The sequence below is a fragment of the Danio rerio genome, chromosome 4 (genome assembly GCF_049306965.1).
Source record: "Danio rerio strain Tuebingen ecotype United States chromosome 4, GRCz12tu, whole genome shotgun sequence".
Taxonomy (NCBI): Eukaryota; Metazoa; Chordata; class Actinopteri; order Cypriniformes; family Danionidae; genus Danio; species Danio rerio.
Genome location: NC_133179.1, coordinates 6,054,729 through 6,076,472, shown reverse-complemented (window position 1 = coordinate 6,076,472; position 21,744 = coordinate 6,054,729). Strand labels below are relative to the sequence as shown.

Genomic DNA, 21,744 nt, shown 5'->3' with positions numbered 1-21,744 from the left:
CATGTGCATAAATTCTTATACCACAATAATTGAATTTTTTTTAATTACTTACATATTATTTAATAAAAATGTATATAAATATATATATATATATATATATATATATATATATATATATATATATATATATATATATATATATATAGTTTTTTTTTACCTTAAAATGTTTATATTTTTTAAATAAAATTTAGATTTTTAAACTTCTGATTCAAAGAAATCCTCCATTCAAGCTTATTTATTCAGCTTTCATATGATTTATTACAACTTATTAATTTATTACTTTATTAACTATTAACGGATTTTAATTTATTAATTTTAAAACATTCATATTTCTAAGCATTGTAAACATTGAGAAATCTTTCCTACCTTCTGTAAATGTTCAGTGTGCACCTCTAGTGTCTCTGAGTTGCATGTATTATGACTTATGATTAATATTATTAAATTTAGTATAAAGACACATTATATCATCGTGCAAAAATAGAAAAAAAAAGAATTTATTTATTTATTTTATTAATTTCCTTGCATATTATTATTATTATTATTTTTTAAATAAAACTATTCTTTAATTCTTTAAACGTACAATAATGCCACAATGCCAAGCATTAATGAAACAAATGCATTATAACAAATGCTTTATGGTACATGAATACATTTCAGTTCCGATATTTTATGCTTTTAATATTCATAATCTTATTTAATATCAATCTCATCATCTCATTTCCCTTTTTTCCCTTTTAATTTTCCTCCAGATAACTCCTGAAAGAGTCCTTCTGGACTTGTGTTTGCCATTATGTTAAAGCGTCTGCCGTGCACAGCCTCTGTCCTGACACACACAAACATGCTAATGTGTTCTCAACAGGCAGCTGACTTCTCCTGTCACCCGTGGCCGATGTTAACAGCACTAGTTCACACTTATAATGTGTGAAGCGCCTGTATCACGCAGAGGGCATCAGGTCAGACTGAACACACATCCTGCCAGCTGTGCCACACGCTTCCTGTTTGTCCATCTCACTGTCATCTGTGCAGCGCGCTAACAAAAAGAGTTACAACATATTGCGCATATTCAACTCCGATTCAGAAAAAAATGAAGACTTTATATAGGGTTTATAACTTCTGTTTAATCTTTATCAAAGTTCCTTAAGGGCCTTAAATATTTGAACAACTGTTTTTGCGTAGTTTAGATACTCAAAACATTATTCAATTTGCTTGTTAAAATTTAAATGAGCTTAAACAACACAATCCTTCAGACTTTTATGGGACAACATGAATGAATTTTTCACTCATCATAAAACATGTGCTACTAGTGATGACAACAAATAATTTTGATTTTTGATTTGAATTTTGTGGAACCCTGAATGTATTCAAATAAATTATGAAATCTATCTATCTGTCTGTCTGTCTGCCATTCTGTCTATTGTAGATGATGTATAGATAGATAAATAGACAGACAGATAGATAGACAGACAGATAAACTGATGGATACATGGATAGAATGATAGGTAAATCAATAGAACGATAGGTAGATGGATAGAACAATAGATGGATTGATGGATAGACCGACGGATGGATGAATGGATAGATAGACAGACAGATGGATAGACAGAAAGACCGATGGATGGATGGATAGATAGATGGATGGATAGAACATGGATGGATGGATGGATAGATAGATGATGGATGGATGGATGGATGGATAGAATAATGGGTAAATGGGTAGAACAATAGATCAATCGATGGATAGATAGATAGATAGATAGATAGATAGATAGATAGATAGATAGATAGATAGATAGATAGATAGATAGATAGATAGATAGATAGATAGATAGATAGATAGACGGATGGATGGATGGATAGAATGATGTGTAAATAGATAGAGCGATCGATCGATTGACCGATGGCTAAATAGACAGATGGATGGATAGACCGATAGATAGACAGGCAGACAGACAGATTGATAGACACACAGATGGATAGATGGATGGATGGAACAATAGATGGACAGACAGACAGATAGATGGATAGATAGAATGATAGACAAACGGATGGACAGACAGATTAGTGGATGGATGGATAGAATGATAGACAGACGGATGGACAGACAGACAGATAGATGGATAGAATGATAGACAAACGGATGGACAGACAGATAAATGGATGGATGGATGGACAGACAGATAGACCAGATAGACGGATAGATAGACAGATAGATAGATAGAATAATAGGTAATAGATAGACAGAAAGATGATTAGATAGATAGATAGATAGATAGATAGATAGATAGATAGATAGATAGATAGATAGATAGATAGATAGATAGATAGATAGATAGATAGATAGATAGATAGATAGATAGATAGATAGATAGATAGATGGATAGATGGATGGATGGATAGATAGATAGATAGATGGATAGATAGATCATTTTTGTTTTTTTTAATATTTATTTAAAGGCATTCAAACTAAATTTTGTAAGCATTTTAAACACGGAATCAACTTAATTCATCTTCTCTAAATATTCAGTTTGCTTTATAAACTGTAAATAAACAGTTTTGCTCCACTGATCTAGTAACTAGTATCAAAGAGCTTAGAATGGTTTCATGCTCTTTGCTAGCATGTATTCTCAGTAGTTTGCACTTCTAGTGTCTCTGAGTTGCTATAGCAACAGGCTGCTGGGGCTTTTGTTTACATAGCAACCACTGTGTCACTGGAGAGAGAGGCTAATTAGCTTGCTAGCTTCAAGGGAACTTAATTCAGATCATTCAAGTATTAATCACAACTCTCTGGTAAATATAGATTGATTAGCGAATAGATCGAGATGGACTCTGATTCTCTGCATTACTCCCTGGATTTAGCTGCTGCTAATGGTTTGACTCTGAGCAGTGAACAGAGAGCCGCTCTTCAATCCTCTCTGCTCATAGTCAAGAGAAACTACAAATTCAGCCGGGTTTTGTTTTGGGGAAAGATTTTGGGAATAAAAAGTGACTATTTTATTGCACAAGGAGTTGAAGATGATGAACTGAAGAACAGGAAGTCTTTGTATAGGTAAGACATGTTGCTTGTGCTTATGAGTAAGTTTAGTGTGTGTTAGCTAATATTTTTAATTCTTATTAATAGTAAAGTATAAGTTTTAAATTTCTTATTTTTCCATGTTACTTTAAAAAAAAAGTTGAGCAATTTTATTGTTTTTTGGCACTTTCCAACTATCCAACAATGCATTTATAATTTTTTTAAATTTATTTTTATGACTTAAAAAAAATAAACTTATAACTTATATTTATTTGACCAAATGCTGTGTTTTAATATTTGTCAAATATTTAGTTACAATACAATACCAATACCCGTTTAACCAATAAAATATCTGGTTTTATCTAGCGCTGCACAATATAACGTTTCAGAACGATCATAATGTGCATATCGCAATAGTCACATCGCAAAGATATTCAGTGTCCAGTCTGAGTTATAGTTGACCAGGAGCTACAGAATTGTTTTCAATCATTGTATTTACATGGAATTTATATGATTTTTGCTAAAAAATAAAAAATAAATAAATAAAATACAAATAAAATAAATATAAATAAATTCTTACTTGCATTATTGTCTTGTTTCTAGTCCAAATATCTACATTTCAAAGTGAAAACAAGATTGTTTCACTTACCCCACTGGCAGATAAATTCCTTAAAACAGGCAAAAAAAAAAAAAAAAAAAAAAAAATATATATATATATATATATATATATATATATATATATATATATATATATATATATCAATAATAATAATAATAATAAATAATAATAATCTTATTTTTCACTTTATTTCTGACAGTGTAAAATAAACAATATTTTTACTTGGTCTAAGATGTTTTTTTTAAATATTTAAGCTAGAATCAAGACTAAGCAAAGTAAGAAAAGCTTTTTTTGCATTTTGATTATTTAATTCTGTACCCGAATATTCTTCGACTATGAAATAGAGCTATTCAAACCATCTCGTGAAACTATTCATATCACAATATTTATCATAGAAAAATAAAATATTGCCATATCTAATATTTCCAATATCATGCAGCTCTAGTTTATCAGTCATTTCAGTTGCCGATGTAATATTAGTAATATTACATGTGTAATTTAAAATATTTTACGTAGAATAATAGGTCTATATATTTTATAACATGCATTATGTCAGTGTTGTGTAGACAAACAGCTTCAGACAACGACCATACCTGATTAATCTTTCTAGTTAGTAATAAATCCTGTTCCTTATGAAATTAGCTCGTATATTTTTCTTCCAATTATTAAAAATTCTTCTTTATACAGTGAGCATTCAAAAAAAGTTGCAGGTTCGTAACACTTAAGAATAATGGTCCATTAGGCAATTTATTTACTAATGATGTTAACTAAAGCATTATTAAAATCCTAATTTGTGGTTGATAACATTATTGCTCCACGTGTTAATATGAACTAATTATATTTAACTTAAATAACATTAATGTTAACAAACATAAATAAATAAAGTAATAAATGTATTACTAATAGTTTGTTCATGTTAGTAAACACATTAACTAATGGACCGTCATTTTAAAGAGTTACCAAGTTGCAAATACTGCCCATTTAAAATACATTTAATGAGGCCTACATCAAAGGTTTTCAACATTATTTTTATTCTGATTACAGTTTAAACTGCGTAGATTGGCACCTGCTCCCCCCAGCCACCGAGTCCATGATTGCAGATGTGGCATTAGCAGCAACGGGACGATTCACAGGCGACCCGTCCCATGAGTACGAGCACACAGAGATACGCACAGAGGGCGAGGGGGACGAGGCTACACATGAAGAGGTCACGGTAAAAGCCTTACACCACACAGATGGGCCCATAATGAGCATGCGGCACTCTGGAAATGGGAAAATAGATTGGAAAAAAAAATGAACAAAAGCCCATCTGGCTTGGTTTATTTGCTATTTCTGCACTCTATGGAGTGTTTGTTTCTCTGAAAAAAATGCTTCTTTTCCCAAACTTTTAATTTTTTAGCAATCAGAGAGTAAACATTTCAAGGAAAAGTGGAAGTTTTAGCTGAAAAAGACACAAACAGTGAGTGATGAATGTTGTGTTTATGTGGACGCGGTAATATTTGGATGTAAAACAACTGTTATTATTTACTCGCTTTTCTGTTTATTCGTGGTTTAAACTATGATGCAGGCAGACGGCCTGTTGAATGTTTATGCATCTTTTTTTTTTGACCTGCTTCTCTTTCTGCAGGTGAAAGTGATTGAAGCAAGTAGACTGGCTGCAATAGTGTCAAACATCGATAAAGACGTGTCTGTAGTCCCACGTGGTGCATTCATCAAGAGTCCCAATGGCAAAGTGCAGACAAACCGAAGCTTTGGAGGTATACTTACAGCCAAACTCTTAGCTGCTCAGAAGTGTTTGTATATGCTTTCAACCGGAAATCAGACACAGCTGTGTGAGTCTAAAACCTAAGTTTGGACTCATTGTATGTTCCATTTTCTGGTAAAATGCCAGCTCCTATTTCAGTTCTCCGAAACTAAAAAGTCGAACATTTACATTCATGCATTAAGGAAATGCCTTTACCTTTTATGCTTTAGTTTCTATCCTCAAAACTATTTTGCATAGAGAAACAACCTCATCTTTATCACAAACTCTATTAATATTAATAATTAATTTAAAGTTTTTACTCTTCCGTGTGCAATATTTGGTCAATGTTTAATCGTTTGGCAACCCTCATTTTTGACTAAAGTAATGGGTATATTTTCTAATGTAGCGTACAAAGTTTTTAGCAAGACAGAATTTGTGAAAGTTAAAGCAGTAGTTTATTTTGTGTGCATGCATGTGTGTTCCAGTATAGTTTTTGAAGTGTACAAATGGTTTTGTAGCTGGAGGATTAACATTTCCTAATAACCTACTATAAATTGAAAGCAATAATGTATGCTATGTATTTTTGTTTCCACAAGCTTTGGAGATGTAAATTCTGCTTTTAAATAATAGATCACCTATAGCTTTCGTCATGAGCCATGGCTTCGTTCAAAATGTCAACAATGTTTTCAAAGTGCACCGCGAAGGGAACGCAGTTGTCAAAATAAAGATCGCTAAAACTAAATTGTAAAATACTTTGAAAGGAAATTACACCTTAGAGAAAAGATTTAATGTTTTTTTTTTTTTTTATCATTTTGTGTTTAAATGTTAGAATGTTCTAAATGAATTGGGCATAGGGGCAACAATAACTGGCAAGTGAACACAACCAGGAACTATGCTTAACTACAGCTCTAGAGGTTTGGTTACAAGCGTACAAGTTTGCGACACAGTTTGCGAATGTTCATTGGAACAACGGATTTGGGAAACACTATGTTTGTAAGAACGAAACTTGCGACCTTAGTTGGTTAACTATGGTTTTTCAAAACACCCCTGATTAGAAGTGGTAAAATCCTTATGATACGATCTGATATTGATTCTTTTAACCAGCATTGTGATATTTCACAACACCTCTAAAAACAAATCTACAATAGAACGAGCACTCATACTTTAGTTTTTAGTGGTGTATGTTGTTAAACAATTACATTTAATTGAAATCTGAAAATTGCACGTGTATATACAACTACTGTATATTGCAATTGAGAAATCCACAATCTTAATAAATAGCAGAAAACAATAATCAATGTAGCATACAAATCACCATTTTGAAACTCAAATTTAAGGTTCTTTAGTACTTTAGAGAAAGTAAGACCTTACAAAACCGTTATGAAATGAAGTAATAAATAGTAGTGGTCTCAATGGAAAAAAAAAACACAAATGTTCAAAAGAGATTTAAATGGATGTTAATACTAGGAGGAAAAGTGTTTGAATCACTGAAAATGCATGATATTGAAGCCATACATCAGTTCATGCGTTTCTGCTTCTGTGTTTGTCTGAATGGTCTGTTGGCAGATCAATTATATTTTACACACATGATTACAGGCCTTCATCCCACTGAGGCTGCAAAACTGCGCAACTACCTGCACTTCCGTGAGCCGGTTAACCTGAGGAACAAATCCATCTTGGAAATGTCTGAACTTAATCCTGCTCTTGACTTCCTAGATCCTTTGAGCGAAGACATTCTCAAAGGTAATTAAAAGAAACGATCTTTCATTACCTTTTCATTTGATGATTTATTCGTGATGCTGTTTTATTTCCAGGCACAATATTGTTTCTGATGTTTCTGTGGGAGTCTCCGGCTCTCGAGCCTTGTAATGAAACGTCTGCACTGAAGCCTCCTCTGCTTTAGACTTTACGGTGTAATTCAAAGGTGAACAACACCTGTTAACGCCACCGTACTTCCCAAAAAAGATGCTGACATGCAAATTGCATTTAGGAAGTCTTAATAGTGGTGGGAAACATGAGGAGGGTGTAAAAATCCTTCTGCAAGTCATCCCATGATCCCTGTAGCTGGATTTCCCTGGGTTAATGACAGATATGATTTGGCAGCTGCCTAAGGCCGAGCGAAAGCCAAAGAGACATCTGGGGTGTTGTTCTGCAAACTATGAACCCATTGTTCTCTTTTCTTTCTGGGAAGAAGCGTTTGAGGGATTGCCATTTTCTAAATCAAGGATAAATCTCCCCCTCGTATATCTTGGTGTGTCTTCCTGCCATGTTTGTCATTTGGGAGTGAACTAACAAAACAGTCAGAAAACTATTTATCTGTTGTTGTACTCTGCAAATTCAAGTCAGACATAATCTTGCTGAAAGGTATTTGTCCAACGCGCTTCATCCAGTTTTGCCCACGGCTTGCCTACAGGCCACAGACTACCACTGATTGTTTTACATCGAGTTCCTCGAGGAATATCTGATTCTGCTGATCCTGAATCTTATCCAGATGGAATCTGGTTTGTTTAACATACCTGCCAAATCACTGGAGCATCACGTTAGGCCTAAAAAAACTTGACGTTGGCCATTTATGCAATCATTGCACAATTAATAATGACCTCCCACTAAATGCAACCTCAAGTAAGTTGAAGAAGTGTGTGATCATCAATTACAACCTACATCAAATCATAGAATAAAGGAGCATTTTCTCACTGGGAATATTGTTATCTGACTCCGATTTAAAAGGCAAATGCCGCATAGTTGTTCCTCAGCAGAGTTTGAAAGCAGAGTCACCCAACTGGAGACATGCCCAGACTTAAAGTGTGTTAGAAACATCTCAGCTGTTTCATTACAGGGGGGGATCTGTCCTTTCTTTCCCTCTCTAAGGGATGGCCTTTTACCTCAGGCAATACCCTGCTAGACTAAGTTGATTTGTCTGGTCTCTAGAAAGCGAGAAAGTAGAGCAGGTCTCAGACAGAGGGCATTTACCCACCCTGCGTAACAGTTTCCTCTTTTTCCCCTTGACCAATCAGGTGGAAAAAACCCAATCCCTTCTCAAGAAGTGCCAGAGGTGAACAGGTTCATCTGAACGCTTCAAATAGTGGGATACTGGGAAAGGGCGGTGGTATTTACCGTCACCCCCCTTCTGCTTCACTCAGGTTTCCTTGAGTGTGGCCTGGACAAGGGGAAATGTAGGGAGATTTCCCAAAAACTTGGAAAAGCGTAAAATATTGAATAACCGCATGACTTTTGGGCCAATGACGGATAGAAGGAAACCTGTTGATAGAAGAACCTTGTCTGATTTGTCAGACTAATTCAATATCGCATCTCTCTGATGAGAAAATTGAATTAGTGTACTTCAGTTAAATGTGGCAGTCATGCGTTTTGATGAGCACATCTTCATAGAACTGCTGCTTGTTAAATATTTGAACTCATAATAAATCAAAGAACCACAATTTACATTTTTGTAGACTTTCTAGTGTTTTAGGTTAAATGCTTTTAGTAGTTCAACGCTACAATTCAAACGCACAAATTCACTGGCATGGCGTATTTGCGGTACTGGGTGCAAGCCAGTGTCGGCAGCTGGATGCAGGGGCCACCCAGATAGAAAGACCCCGAAATGCCTCTTCTTTATACACCACTGTGATAATAGTTATCCAAAACTGAGCCAACTCTGTCACACGACTCTCCAGATTTAACTCTGCGTCTGTCACACTATCACAGTCTGGAGTCTGTCAAAGGTTTAATGGTTGAAATTTCAGGTTCAGTTTATTTAAAGTGCTTTTTGCTCTCACTTTGATCTTGGCCAGTAGGATAAGGTACCGTGTGTTCTTCCTACAGGGTCATGGAGCCTGCAGCTTGATCGGGGCGGCACTGTGTGTGTATTACGAAGTTTACTATGGCTGGGTTTCACCTTCTTCCATGTTCCCCAGACTCCTCAACATGGGTACATATACATGGGAGATGGCCTCATGAACCTTGACCTGCCCTTCATGTTATAACAGCCAAAAGGACTTCAGCGACACAATCTCCATCCGGTGTTGGTGCCACATTTAAAAGAAACCAAAAGCATCAATCTTCCCCAATGTTAATGTGACCTGGCTTACTTTCACTGTAATTGACTTTAATGTTATTTTATTTTAGGAAAACATAAACATGCCACCATGTGTGAAAAGTTGAAGTTATGTTGGTGTTTCAAAACCTGATCTACCCTGCTGTCTTCTGGCACTAACACATGCACATTCAGAAACAGCTGCTATTGAGGTAAACAACCATTTTATTTGCACATCTGCTTTTACAATATTATCAAACAATAGAAATGCATCCCGGATAAAACGATGAACACATACGTCTAAAGGGCATCACGGTGATCTCTTCTTTAATTCTCTTGATCTTTCACACTGGGCTATCTTTGAACAATATGAAAAGGTGCAACTCCTCTGCCACGGATCCTTTGTAACATTAATGAACTACTGTTTTGACCGAGTAAACAGATCTGTCCATCAGTGCTTTAAGTACCAGGGTTTGGGGTTGTATCTGACATTGTTTTTCAGGGCAGGATGTCCAACAACCATTCTATTCTTACACCACTTCAGCCCTGTCCAGTAGATGGGCTTCACAGACTTCACAGAGTACCGTGTCAGATATCTGCAACAGACCATCAGAGAGAGTTAAAAATAATAACATTTGAAAATATGGGTCATCAAACGGATGATGGTAATATTTGCTTTCTGGGACTAAATAGCATGATTTAATGTTGTAGAGGTGTTCTTACCGGTTGAGAGGTGGATGTGGTTTGGGTTTTAGAACATGGCCTTCAGGTAAGCGGGGCCTGTGATCTGGTAGGAGACCTGAAAATTAATAAGAAAGAATTGATTGACTTTAATATTTAGGCTTTTCTCTTGCTCAAAATTAAGAAAATGCGAAGGTTGTATTACTGTTTGTACAAGTAGGAGTATCTGAAAGATAAAATATTAAGCTGTTCCATTTTTAGGCTTTTTATTTAAGATTTTAATTATATGGCAATTCTGCCAAACTGCATATGTCAGTGTGTAAATGGGTGCATAACACTTATCATTAACATCTAGTTTTAATATTGTATGTACTTTGATGGTTTGAACTTTTGGAATTGGCTTCGGTTATTAGGGCTTGGTTTATAAATGCAGTAAAAAGCAAAATAATAATTTTTAATACAAACGGACAACATTGTTGAATTGATAAATGCAAAGAAAAAAAAAACTAAATAAATAGACAGCCAAAAAACAACTTTGACTTTTAAAGTTTTATTTGAAATGTTGTGTAGAGATAACTTTAGTCAGAGCCAGTGTTCCATTAAAATTTCTTGGATTTTTTTTTGCTTTAGCTAAATTTTAAACCTATATTTCGTACATTCTCTAAAGTCAATGTGTGAAAAAGCAGCATTTATTATGATTATACAAAAAAATAAAAATAAAAAAGCCCAAACTGGCAGTACACATTTATAAACAACATAAGATTGACTACAGGATGACAGTGCTGTAGAAATGATGATGAAGAAAGTTTACCTGCACGATGGGCCATCTGTACACATATTGCTATCTTGTTATGTTCCTGAGCACAGAGGCCTGTAATGCGCCGGGGGAGTAACCCACCATCTGAGCGAATGAACTGACTGAGTAACAGCACATCCTGCATCACATTTAGAGTGAGAGAAGTTTTTGAGATATGAAACATTGTTAAAACTAAGAATCGTCAGAAGTGTTTACACTTACAGTGTAGTTGTATTTGTTCTGTAGGTTCCATCGGTAGATGGGACAGGACGCCGTGGGGTTAGGAGGCTGCGGTTGCTCAGTTGTAGTCTCTATGAAACCCTCAATCTGATAAAATGGTTAAAATAAGCATTAATATGGAGTTTAAAAAGCTGAAGTGGAACTAATAATTACAAGTGCAATTCAAAGGAGGATATAATACTAGCATGACAATAATGTTTTATTCTGGTGGCTCCAGAACTGACTGTACTTGTCTTGCAATTGGAATGTTGATTAATTTATTATGTGATCACACACGGTTCTAAAATGTTTGTGTGAGACAGGAATGTGCAACTTACAATGGTTGTTTTGCCTTCCTTCTTTTCTGCCACTGTTAAACATACAAATATGCACAAGAATTAATGACATCCCCCAGATGCAGAAATAAAAATGCAGCTTAATCTATAGAAAATGTATAGCTTTCTTGGTATATAACAATGATCTGTTTTATAGAAATTGTATACTATATATATATATATATATATATATATATATATATATATATATATATATATATAAATAAATAAAACATAATTTAAATATATAATATATACGATATTATATACAGTTCTGTATTATATATATATATATATATATATATATATATATATATATATATATATATATATATATATATATAATCCACTTGACGTTATAACATGTCTTCTGATGTGATTAGTGAAATTATAGCTTAATAGAATTAAATGTCCCAAATATCAATATTACAAAATTAAATACATTAAATATCTAATATATAAAAAACATAATATTGGATCTCATTAACAGCGGAGACATGAAGACGACATGACGTTAGTGCAGTGCAGACTTCCGAAATCAAACTCCCAGTAACATTAGACTCACCATGTCTAAGACCGCGACACGGCGTAATCCCTAAAAATGAATGCTGTGAAAAACCCGGTATTCTCTGGAATAAGCTTGTGCTTTTATTGAGGGTATTTTGAGCGGATCTCACCGCTGTCCTTGCAGACTGCAAAACACAGCGCGCCGCCATGCTTTCTTTGACATTCACTTCCTGGTTACGTACCTCCGCCTCCTTGTGGAAGATACGCGCTCGTGCCCGTTTTGGCGGTCAATACGAATTCGTCACCTGATGAGAATTGGCAGGCGGTCCCTGAAGCGAGAGTAAACAGTAATAAATGTGTTTTTATGAAGTAAACAACGACAAAATCCTGCAAAATGTCACCTCTTTGCCAAGTTACAGGTAAGGGTGACAGTATAAGCACATTTACATTATCTAAACAATAATTTTCGTCAAATTAGTTTGCAAATAACAACCGAGCTGAGGTAACTTAATGAGGTAAAAAGCTCCAGAAACTGTAAGGAACTGCCAAATTATATATATGATTTTAATTTACACGTAATATGTATTGCAGTGGGTCCTAATGTGATTGACAAGCTGCACTTCCTGGAAAAATCGAGTAGACGAAATTTCATTGACAGGTAAGTCAGAACAGGTAAGTTTGTAATAGTAGGCTGTATATAAGAGTGACAGGATATACTTAGCAATAAAGATATTATATATTGGTCTAGGTTTTTGCTTTTTACAAGCATATAAATGTAGTTGAGGTGATACTCCTTGAGTTTCTGTCAATATATAAAACTGGATTTATTTTGTAAGTGTGGCATTCATTCAAAAATAGATTAAACATTAACCTAGTTAGTGACTACAGGTAAAGCTATATTGTAAAAGTTCATACAGTCAAGTAGAATAGATGTTTACTTAAATTTCCAGCTCAACATGAAGTCTAAGTCTAGATAATATAAAGAAACAATAAGGTACATAAAGCATAGAATGCAGCCATTTTGTTAGACTGCACAAGATACCATTAAATTGTTAAAGTGTGTGGACCTTGGTCAAATAGGGGTATGTTTTTAAACTACAGAAAGTGTATATTCATTTTTTACATTTATAATATCTGAAAACATATAATGATTGATTTAACAAGGTGTGAGCTAAAGGTTTTAAGTATCCAAGTGTAATTTCTTAATAAATTTCGCTAAAATGTGTCCAAAGTCCTAAATCATTTACTTTGTCATGAGGACTAAAGAAAGCAGGCCTTAAAATTTAAGATATGGAAGCAAAAATATCGATTTTTATCCAGTCTTTATCCAGCACATTTACATTTACTCAATCTTTTAGTTATCCTAAACCTGTTTGATTTTCTTCTGTTGAACAAAAAAGATAGAAGAAAGCTGCAACCTGTGACCATTGACTTGCTTAATTTTTGTTTTTCCTACTATGGAAGTCAATGGTTACAGGTTTTTGAATTTTTTTCAATATCTTTATCAATATCTTTATTAGTATTCAACAAAATAAAGAAACTCAAAAATGTTTAGAACCACTTGAGGGTTAGTAAATAGTGAGTAAAATTTTAATATTAATTTAATCTAGAAAGAAGAAAAAAAAAACACAAAACGAGGTGTTTATTTGGTTTATCACAGATTATATTGGCAATGAAATTAGTTGAAAGTTAATTGAAATTAGTGGCAACCACTGCACAGCAATAATAGCTAGCTTCAGCAATTGTTATATCTAGATTAAATAAAATAATCTAAATAAAAAAAATATATATTGTTTGACCTTTTTAAAGTTATGCTACAAAATAGCTGCAAAAACTACTTGACTGTCTGAAAAAAATGCTGATTTATTCTCTGCCAGTAGGTGGGGCTTATTATAACCAGTTTTCCGCTTGTTCAGTCGTGACGTATGAAATACTGTTTCTGGATCCAAGCCGCTACTCATTTAAATTGAGAAAATATTCATTTATGACCACTTTTTAGTCATATCACACATTAAATTCAATTTTATATAAAATCATGGTGTACACATCAGTGTCTGCACATGCTGCCTCTCAGTTTAATCAATTTGATCTATTCAGATATTAGTCGGATATTAGACAATGGTTATATATATTGCAATCGTCATTTTCGAAAGTATTGCATCGCTTTGTAAATGTTTATTATTACCATTTGTTGAGTCTCCCCATGTGGTTTAAAATATCGCTTTGACCCGGAAGCCGATTCGCGTGACATCACACTTAACAAGCAGAATATCCCACCATGAACAGTGAAGTGCTCTGCAGGAACCTATTGATGTTTTAAAGGCAACCACATAATCTACAGGTAAAAATCAACTGAAGCACAAGTATATTGGGTAAGACTTTATTTTGATGGTCCCTATTGCACATTTTGTTGACCAAAAGTTTCATTGCAACTACAGGCCAATTCTCATTTGAGTATTAGTATGTCTGCTTAATATCTGTTGACACAGCTTCAGCAGACACTTTGCAAGTACATGTCAATTTACACTAACCCTAACCCCAACCTAGCAGTCTACTTATATTCTAATGATAATTAATTGGCATGTAGAGGCAATGTAACTTAAATTCAACAAAATGTGTTAAAGGGACTATCAAAATAAAGTGATAGCATATATTGAATTATAATATCATGCTTCTCTCACAGTACTAATTTTATTACTTATAATGTAATTTCTTGAACAGTCAGTGACTCTATTCAATGTAAGAGTCAGTTTTAAAAGTCATTACTGCAGTCAAATATAGAAAATAACAGAAGCTCTCAGTGCAAAGTGCAGAGCTGGACATTTTTAATTTATGTGCAATGAAATGGGACTTTGAATGTTATTGATGAACTTGCAATAAATAAAGGGTGCTTACATTTGTTCTGTTTTCTATGAAAAATGTTTCTGCTTTCCCTTAAATAATTTTTCCTCCTAATAAAAATGGTGGTCCAGCATCAATTCTTTCAAAGTCATCTTAAATGTGTGTGCATCTTCCATTAACTTTTACAGATTTTTACAGACGTATAGCTGTGGTACTGTTTTAGTCCTTTACTAATACTGGAAACAATTTCTCTGAATGTTTATTAAATTGATCTTTATATATGAATCATAAATCATATTCAGTTGAATCTGACAGTGCAGAAAGGTAGGTTTCAGGTTACAGTTTTTGTTATGAGCCAAGACTTCACTGTGAATTTATGGGAACTGTGGTCTGGAAATGCTTTTCATCCAGATGTTTCCTTATTTTCACAGTGTGTAAAATTCATTGATTTGTGTACATGGAGAGGGAAATAATCAAATATATCTACAGTGTCTTTGTGGGAAATGACACCGTAAATAATATAATGACACGAGTCGATATGAGACATCTTTTTGACATTAATCTTTATGTGGTGTTAAGTTTCAAACACTCTAAAACAGTAAAACAATGATATAGACAGCTGTGGAAATTGCCAGCTGCCTTATAGAAGTAAAAAAAGTTTCCCTTGCATTGTGTGAGATGCAGGTGTTTTGCCTTGGGTTTTAATTTTTATTAAAGCGGTATTCGATTCATTGTGGACCCCCATGTCCCTCATCTAAACAAATGTGCCAATTAGAAACACATGAAGATCTAGTCATCATATTGGATGTTATGTAAATTACCATCTCCTTTAATTTTTAAGTCAAATTATGTTGGTTAAAAAGAAAAATAACCCTAGAAAGAAAAGAAGTACTTAGCATAGTGATAAAATGTCTCATATATTTGGTCGACTTGGAGTACTCTCCTAAGTAAAGACCGTTCGTAAAGTCACTTAAAAAGCCTTCTCATTCATTTCATCTCATTTTATGAATGCCCAGCCACCTTATTCACAGTCCTTGGCAAATATCTCAATAGTCCTGATGGATATGGATGTTAACATGGTCGTCTCTTTTGTGAGCAAGCGCATAAATTCACACGAATAGTTATTGGCCTTTACACTGGCGCCCCTTAGATCTGGTGGGCCTTTTGAGTTACTGGCAGCTTTACTAAAATTATTGGTGCGTTGAATAACAGGCTCCTCTTGTACAGTACTTACACACAAAACAGTCGATCAGAGGGCTCTTATAGTGTGGTTAAAGCCCTCCGATTGTTATTATGTCCGTCTTTCTTGATTTACAGATGTAAGTGGTGTCGATTATTCTTAATAGAGGGTCTAGATGTCTTAAAAATAGAGGAATGAGATTTCAGGCAGAGCTGTACAGCTTCATAGCATTATATTTTAGGAACAGAAGAACAGTGGGAAATCTGTTACGTGATTCGCAAACGTTGTTTCAATTAAAATAACTTTTTGAAAACCACTTCAGACTTATGACTGAAAGTTGAAGATATTGTTTGTCTTTTAATAATGCTTAGTGTCATTTTTTGGCACTCGTGCACTTGTGTTTAGGCCTGAGGATATAAGTGTGCCTGTAACAGTAATGTAATCTGTATCAGCACATCTGTTCATCTTGGACTTGACCCAGAATTCAAAAGCAGTAGTCGAAATGTTAGCCTGTTTTGGGATTCAGAAAGTGATAGGGTTTTCTGATCTCTTTTTTTGCATTTTGTGTGTGCACATGATAGATGTGCTCCACAAAGCAAGCATTGTTTCTCCTAAATCGTTCCTTTGGTCATCACCACTTCACTGGTCACATTCTCGTACAATAGTCCTGAACAAAAATGGCATTTAAAGTTTCTGGCCACCTTCTCATGGGCTTTGATACTCAAATAGAATGTGGAACTCCCTAGCTGAGCTGAGTTTGGACTGACAGGGAGTAAATCAGATCAGTTGCAGAAGATGAAAAGAGTTCTTTTGACATCCCCACAGACAGAGATGTGGGACAATAGCTCCATGTTGTTTCAGTGTCACATTGAGAAGTTATGGGTGTGCACAGGAGGTTAGCACTACAGGAACATGTAGGAGGTGATGAGCATGACTGCAGGAAGAGCCATGCAGAGGTCACAGACAATATAAGAGTGCTGATTTAGACTCTAACATTGCATGTGGAATTAGAGCACCGGTTAGAAGGAAATCGTCCTTTTCCTGTCTTGTGTACAAATCATCCACAGGAAAGGTAGTCTTATAAAGCATTTCGATTAAACATTTTATTGTCTCTTTTTTTGTGGAACAAGATGTCAGTCTGAGTTTGAATGGAATCTGATGAAAATGTCAGTGCAGATTGTGTAATTGTTCTCAAAGGCTTACTGTTTGACTTGTTATTTTCCAGATTGGCCAAGTTGAAAAGCCCCTGTGATTCAATTAACAGTTTTGCTGCCTGAATAGCTGCACTGCAAAGCTGCTGTCGCACGAGTCGATTACGAAATTTGAAAACAGACCGTCATTAGTTTCATTTACCCTTAATTAGTTGGAAACTGGACCTAAGAGCTATGCAAACACACACACTGTGGCTACGCTCATACACACTTAAAATGCACATGAACATGTAAACGAGCCCTCGTTACATTCAGCATTACTACACAAGCTCAAGCAGTATCTCATCACAGACCTCATTCATCAGGAAAAAAGCCTTTTCAGACACTTCCCTGCTTGTCTGAATCCAGATGGAGTGATACATGAATGATGGCATTCATAATATCCACAATGTGTATTCACGGCCCCCTGTCCGATCAAAAATCTGGGATATATCGCACTGCCAGCAACGTGAAATTTCACCCATCCGCACAGCAACAAATGTCTCTCTTTCATCCTTTCTCTGCCTCCGTTCCTCACACCCTCCCTCCCTGCCCTTGCTCTCCTTCTCTCTCTCTCTTTTTCTCATTCCCTTTCTTCTCTGCTCCCACACTGAAGCCAGGCGGCTGGAGAGGCTCTGGGTGTACGTGCAGAGTGGCAGAGTCTCTACTCAAAGAATCAATGCGCTTTTTGGAAAAGCCTCAGGAGATTCAGACCTCTCCATGTCCCCGTTCTTTCTCTTTCTACCCAGACTCTTCACATCCGCCAGCTTCTATCCTCATGTGCCCTTTTCATTCTCTTACTTCCTCTCTCTTTCTCCTTTCTGTCTATCTCTCTCCTCACCTTTATCTGGTTCGGGCAAATATATGCATACGATTCGGCCCCATTAGCGTTAATGTCATGCAAGATGCATCCCAGTCAACACAATGACCGATAGACTCCTGAGAGCAAGAAAAGGAAACATTCAGCTTTTTTCTTTGTCTCTTCAATCGAGTGCCGTGTTTGTTGTCTGTTAAACTCGGCATGCATTTTGTGTCTTTGACCCCACTTTTGTTTTTTAGTCAATACAATGAAATATTAGTCCATAACTCAGGGACTCTGGGACATTTTGCAGTTTTTTTTTTCTTGCCCAGAAACACCCAGTTGTTATTTTTCATTATACTAAGAGGTGGGGTAAATGTGTAATTGATATGTCACTAATAGAGTATGCACAATAACAAGTGGCTGCTGGTTCAAATGTCTCAGCAGTCTCCCAGACAACACCAAAGGACTTAGTGGTAAACGTGCACGGATATAGTAATTAGAATTTTTCTTTTCAGTCATTTGCAGTATTTGTTTCAGACATGACTCAGAATGGAATAAAAAAGAAAATCACAAATCAGAAATTATATACTAGATACACTATCAAGATTTACACGAAAGTGCCCATCGTACAGCCGTTCTTTGGTAGTACATTGAAATAAATTAGCTGCGTCATAGTTGCCTTGTAAAAAAGCTTGACATGTAAAGCATGTGCATTCAGCCAGTCAGACCAGAGCTTGCTAGATAAAGAAAGAGCTTGCCATTTTACTGTGTAATATGCACCAGATGGGTGGTGACCTGTGGCTGTGGCTATGGGTGGATGCCATTTTCTCAAATAATTTATTTGAGAGTAATTCACATTTCAACAGTTAAACCTGACACTGAGGTGTAGCATTGATTTACTTTTTCCTGTTATACTTTTTTGTGTGCAATGGAAATGTAGCCTGTTTGAAATATATTGTTCAAATATTATGGTGTTTAGTATTTAAGTTGTGATTTTTCTTACACCCCCTATATGACTAATGTATACCTTTCAGAGGCAGATGACATCATTGTCTTTCATGTACTTTCAGCCTTATTCTTCTGTTGATATATTTACATGACCATATGCCTTCTATTGTCCACCCCAATGGTGGCTGGGTAGCTGTCAGCAATATAAATGCACAGCATGCCAGAAAAGTTTTAGTCATTAGTGACCCTGGACCACAACACCAGTTTTAATTTGCACAGGTATGTTTTGGTAATGACCAAAAATGTATTGTATGGATCAAAAATTATGTTTTTCTTTTATGACAATTCAATTAAATGTGTAATATGATGATATTTTTTTTTACATTTTTTACTGTAAATATATGAAACCTAATATTTGTGATGTGCATTGTCAAGCACTTCATTTAGACAACTTAAAAGTGATTATTTCAAATAGTTGTATCTTAGCCAAATATTATCCTATCCTAACTAAGCATACACCAATGGAAAGCTAATTTATTTAAATTTTGGGGGGTTATATATAGTAGTTAAAATGACTAGTGGCACATGTGACTAGTTTTGTCGTACAGGGAGACATGTACATCACTACTATATATTTACATTAGATAACAAAATATTACACCAAGTGGTATCTGCAAACAATGTCATTTTTTTAATTTTTCACTTAAACACTTTCAATTAAATGCTTATGGTTATAGCTTGTGTAATTCCTAACTAACCTTCTATAGAAACCTTAGGTTACCTGTTACTGTTTCTTAAACCGTCCAACAGGGGGTAGTATAATTGTTAGAGATAAAGCTTGTGCTAAATATTAAATTGTTATCATCTTTTCACTCTATGGTGGTCTATGTGAACAGGGGGATGTTTAAGATAGGAGACAATAGCACAAATACATATATACATATATATTTCAAATATTTCCTAAATTATGTTTAACAGATTAAGGAATTTTTCACATATTTCAAATAAAAGTTGTAGGGTCGATATTATTAGCCCCCTTAAGCAATATATATTTTTATTGTATACAGAACAAACCACTGTTATACAGACTTGCCTAATTTTCCTAACTTTAACTTAATTAGGCCTTTAAATGTAACTTTAAGTTAAATACCAGTGTCTTGGAAAAATATCTAGTCAAATATTTTGTACTGTCATCATAAAAAAAAAAAAAAAAGATGAGTTGTTAGAAATGAGTCATTAAAACTATTATGTTTAGAAATATGTTGGAAAAAAGCTTTCTGTTAAACAGAAATTGGGAAAAAAATATACAGGGGAGCTAATAATTGTGTCTTTAACTGTAATATTACTTCAAAATACGGTATTCACCTTTTCAAAATATTTTAAAACTAACACAACATATCTTTGTAATTTAAAAATACTTAGATTATAAACTCCTTTAAAACTAAGTTCCTTGCCTGTCTTCTACAAGGGGAGTTAGTGATGGTAACCTGGAAAGTATGTGCTAAGATAAGAAATGTTCATGTCGACAGGCTCATATGTTTAAAAAATGAAACAGAAAACTTTATTAATGCATTATTGTTTTTGTTATCAAACTGACCTTCATTAGCCCCCAATTTATCATTCTAAAGTCAACACAATGGAAAAAAACTCTTAGAAATAGTCCACAGTTTGTAAGTCTGAAGGACACTTCATTCACATACTTACAGTGCATTGTGTGTGTCTAAGGTGGAATTCTGTGAAAAACTCCTATGCCCTGTTCACCTCTCAGTTGGGGGTCGCTCACTGCCAAAGACTTGAGACTCCTCCAGTCTGTCTTGCAAGTGTAGAGAGGAAAAGCAGGTAGTCAAGAGCTTCTTTAGTCTGAAGTATATGCCTAATTAGAAGACACAATCTTACGAAACATGAGAAAAACAAGGAATTAAGCTACAAAAGTCAGAAACCAGATCCCATCGTCTGAATGCGCATTTGCAGAAACAAATGACCGCAAATTCTATGTAGGATATTCTTCACTTTGGTTTTAAAGACTGTAAAATATTTCATAGTTTTGGATTTTTGAGAAACAATTTCACATGTTGTCCACGTCAGCTTAAATTAATTATTAATTCTAGGAAATTACAGAAATGATGAGCTAGAAGACTCCTCATTGTAAATTTTCACTTTCGGATGGCAGTGATTGATTTCTCAAGTTTCCTTTGAGGATCATATGATTTGTTTCAATTTGTAACATCCTTTTATAGTTGACATGTTCATTTGTCTGGGTTTGGACCAACTGAACTAACTGCATTCATATTGATCCTTAATATTATGTTACATACAGTGTGATGTACTGTAGTTATTGTTGAGGCTAACTTCAGCAGACCAAGGAAAGTTGTCAAATAAAGAATGTTTATGTTTACTTTTCTGTTTATGGAATGTAAATTGATTGGTATGTTTGATAGGCTGTGTGGGCGTCTTAGTATGCCACCTGGTTAGAGTTTTCTTTTCAGTCATTGTGCAATTCTCTTTTTTTTTATTATTTTACTGCTCCTTTTGCTCAAAACAGGATTTTTGTTCTGACATCATCTGTTTCATTTAACTTTTGCCAAGCTCCTGTGGATTCTATGGGAAGGTATTTGCCTCACATTGTGTATTTTCAGAGTTAACCTCATGCTTTAAAACTTTTCATTTTTGCTTTGTTTGAAGATGTTTTTGTCAGTGTTTAGTTTGAAGCATTGATGGTAGACTGGCATTGACATGAACCCTACTGTGTTTGGTCTTTGGGGTTTGTTTAGCTGCTTTTGAGGAAGAGGCACAAGTGTTTGGTTTTTCCTCTCTTGCGTATTGCCTCCTAAGGATTTCT

General features: G+C 34.7%; 2 protein-coding genes across 4 annotated transcripts; one reads left to right on the top strand and one right to left on the bottom strand.

The window, feature by feature from the left end:
* The first annotated feature begins 2,688 nt into the window (after nt 1-2,688).
* On the top strand, nt 2,689-9,529 carry rsph9 (radial spoke head component 9). 2 transcript variants are annotated; one of them, XM_073946181.1, is made up of 6 exons: nt 2,689-3,046; nt 4,674-4,842; nt 5,257-5,386; nt 6,970-7,116; nt 9,196-9,394; nt 9,499-9,529. In XM_073946181.1, exons 1-5 carry the CDS (start codon nt 2,820-2,822, stop codon nt 9,354-9,356), a joined length of 834 nt encoding a protein of 277 aa, XP_073802282.1. In that variant the 5' UTR covers nt 2,689-2,819; the 3' UTR covers nt 9,357-9,394; nt 9,499-9,529.
* Nucleotides 9,530-9,613: 84 nt separating this feature from the next.
* On the bottom strand, nt 9,614-17,732 carry mrps18a (mitochondrial ribosomal protein S18A). Of its 2 annotated transcripts, XM_073946225.1 has the most exons (7): nt 17,470-17,732; nt 12,187-12,273; nt 11,441-11,472; nt 11,106-11,210; nt 10,899-11,022; nt 10,130-10,205; nt 9,614-10,002 (listed from the first exon to the last, which is right to left on the bottom strand). In XM_073946225.1, exons 5-7 carry the CDS (start codon nt 10,912-10,914, stop codon nt 9,858-9,860), a joined length of 237 nt encoding a protein of 78 aa, XP_073802326.1. In that variant the 5' UTR covers nt 10,915-11,022; nt 11,106-11,210; nt 11,441-11,472; nt 12,187-12,273; nt 17,470-17,732; the 3' UTR covers nt 9,614-9,857.
* Nucleotides 17,733-21,744: the final 4,012 nt, after the last annotated feature.

What these genes read in the sequence shown, in the direction of transcription:
- rsph9 (XM_073946181.1), top strand. Translation starts at nt 2,820, where the DNA reads ATGGACTCTGATTCTCTGCATTACTCCCTGGATTTAGCTGCTGCTAAT. An exon ending in CTACACATGAAGAGGTCACG is followed by an intron (nt 4,843 to 5,256) that starts GTAAAAGCCTTA and finishes CTCTTTCTGCAG; the next exon opens with GTGAAAGTGATTGAAGCAAG. An exon ending in GACAAACCGAAGCTTTGGAG is followed by an intron (nt 5,387 to 6,969) that starts GTATACTTACAG and finishes ACATGATTACAG; the next exon opens with GCCTTCATCCCACTGAGGCT.
- mrps18a (XM_073946225.1), bottom strand. An exon ending in CCACATCCACCTCTCAACCG is followed by an intron (nt 10,003 to 10,129) that starts GTAAGAACACCT and finishes GGTCTGTTGCAG; the next exon opens with ATATCTGACACGGTACTCTG.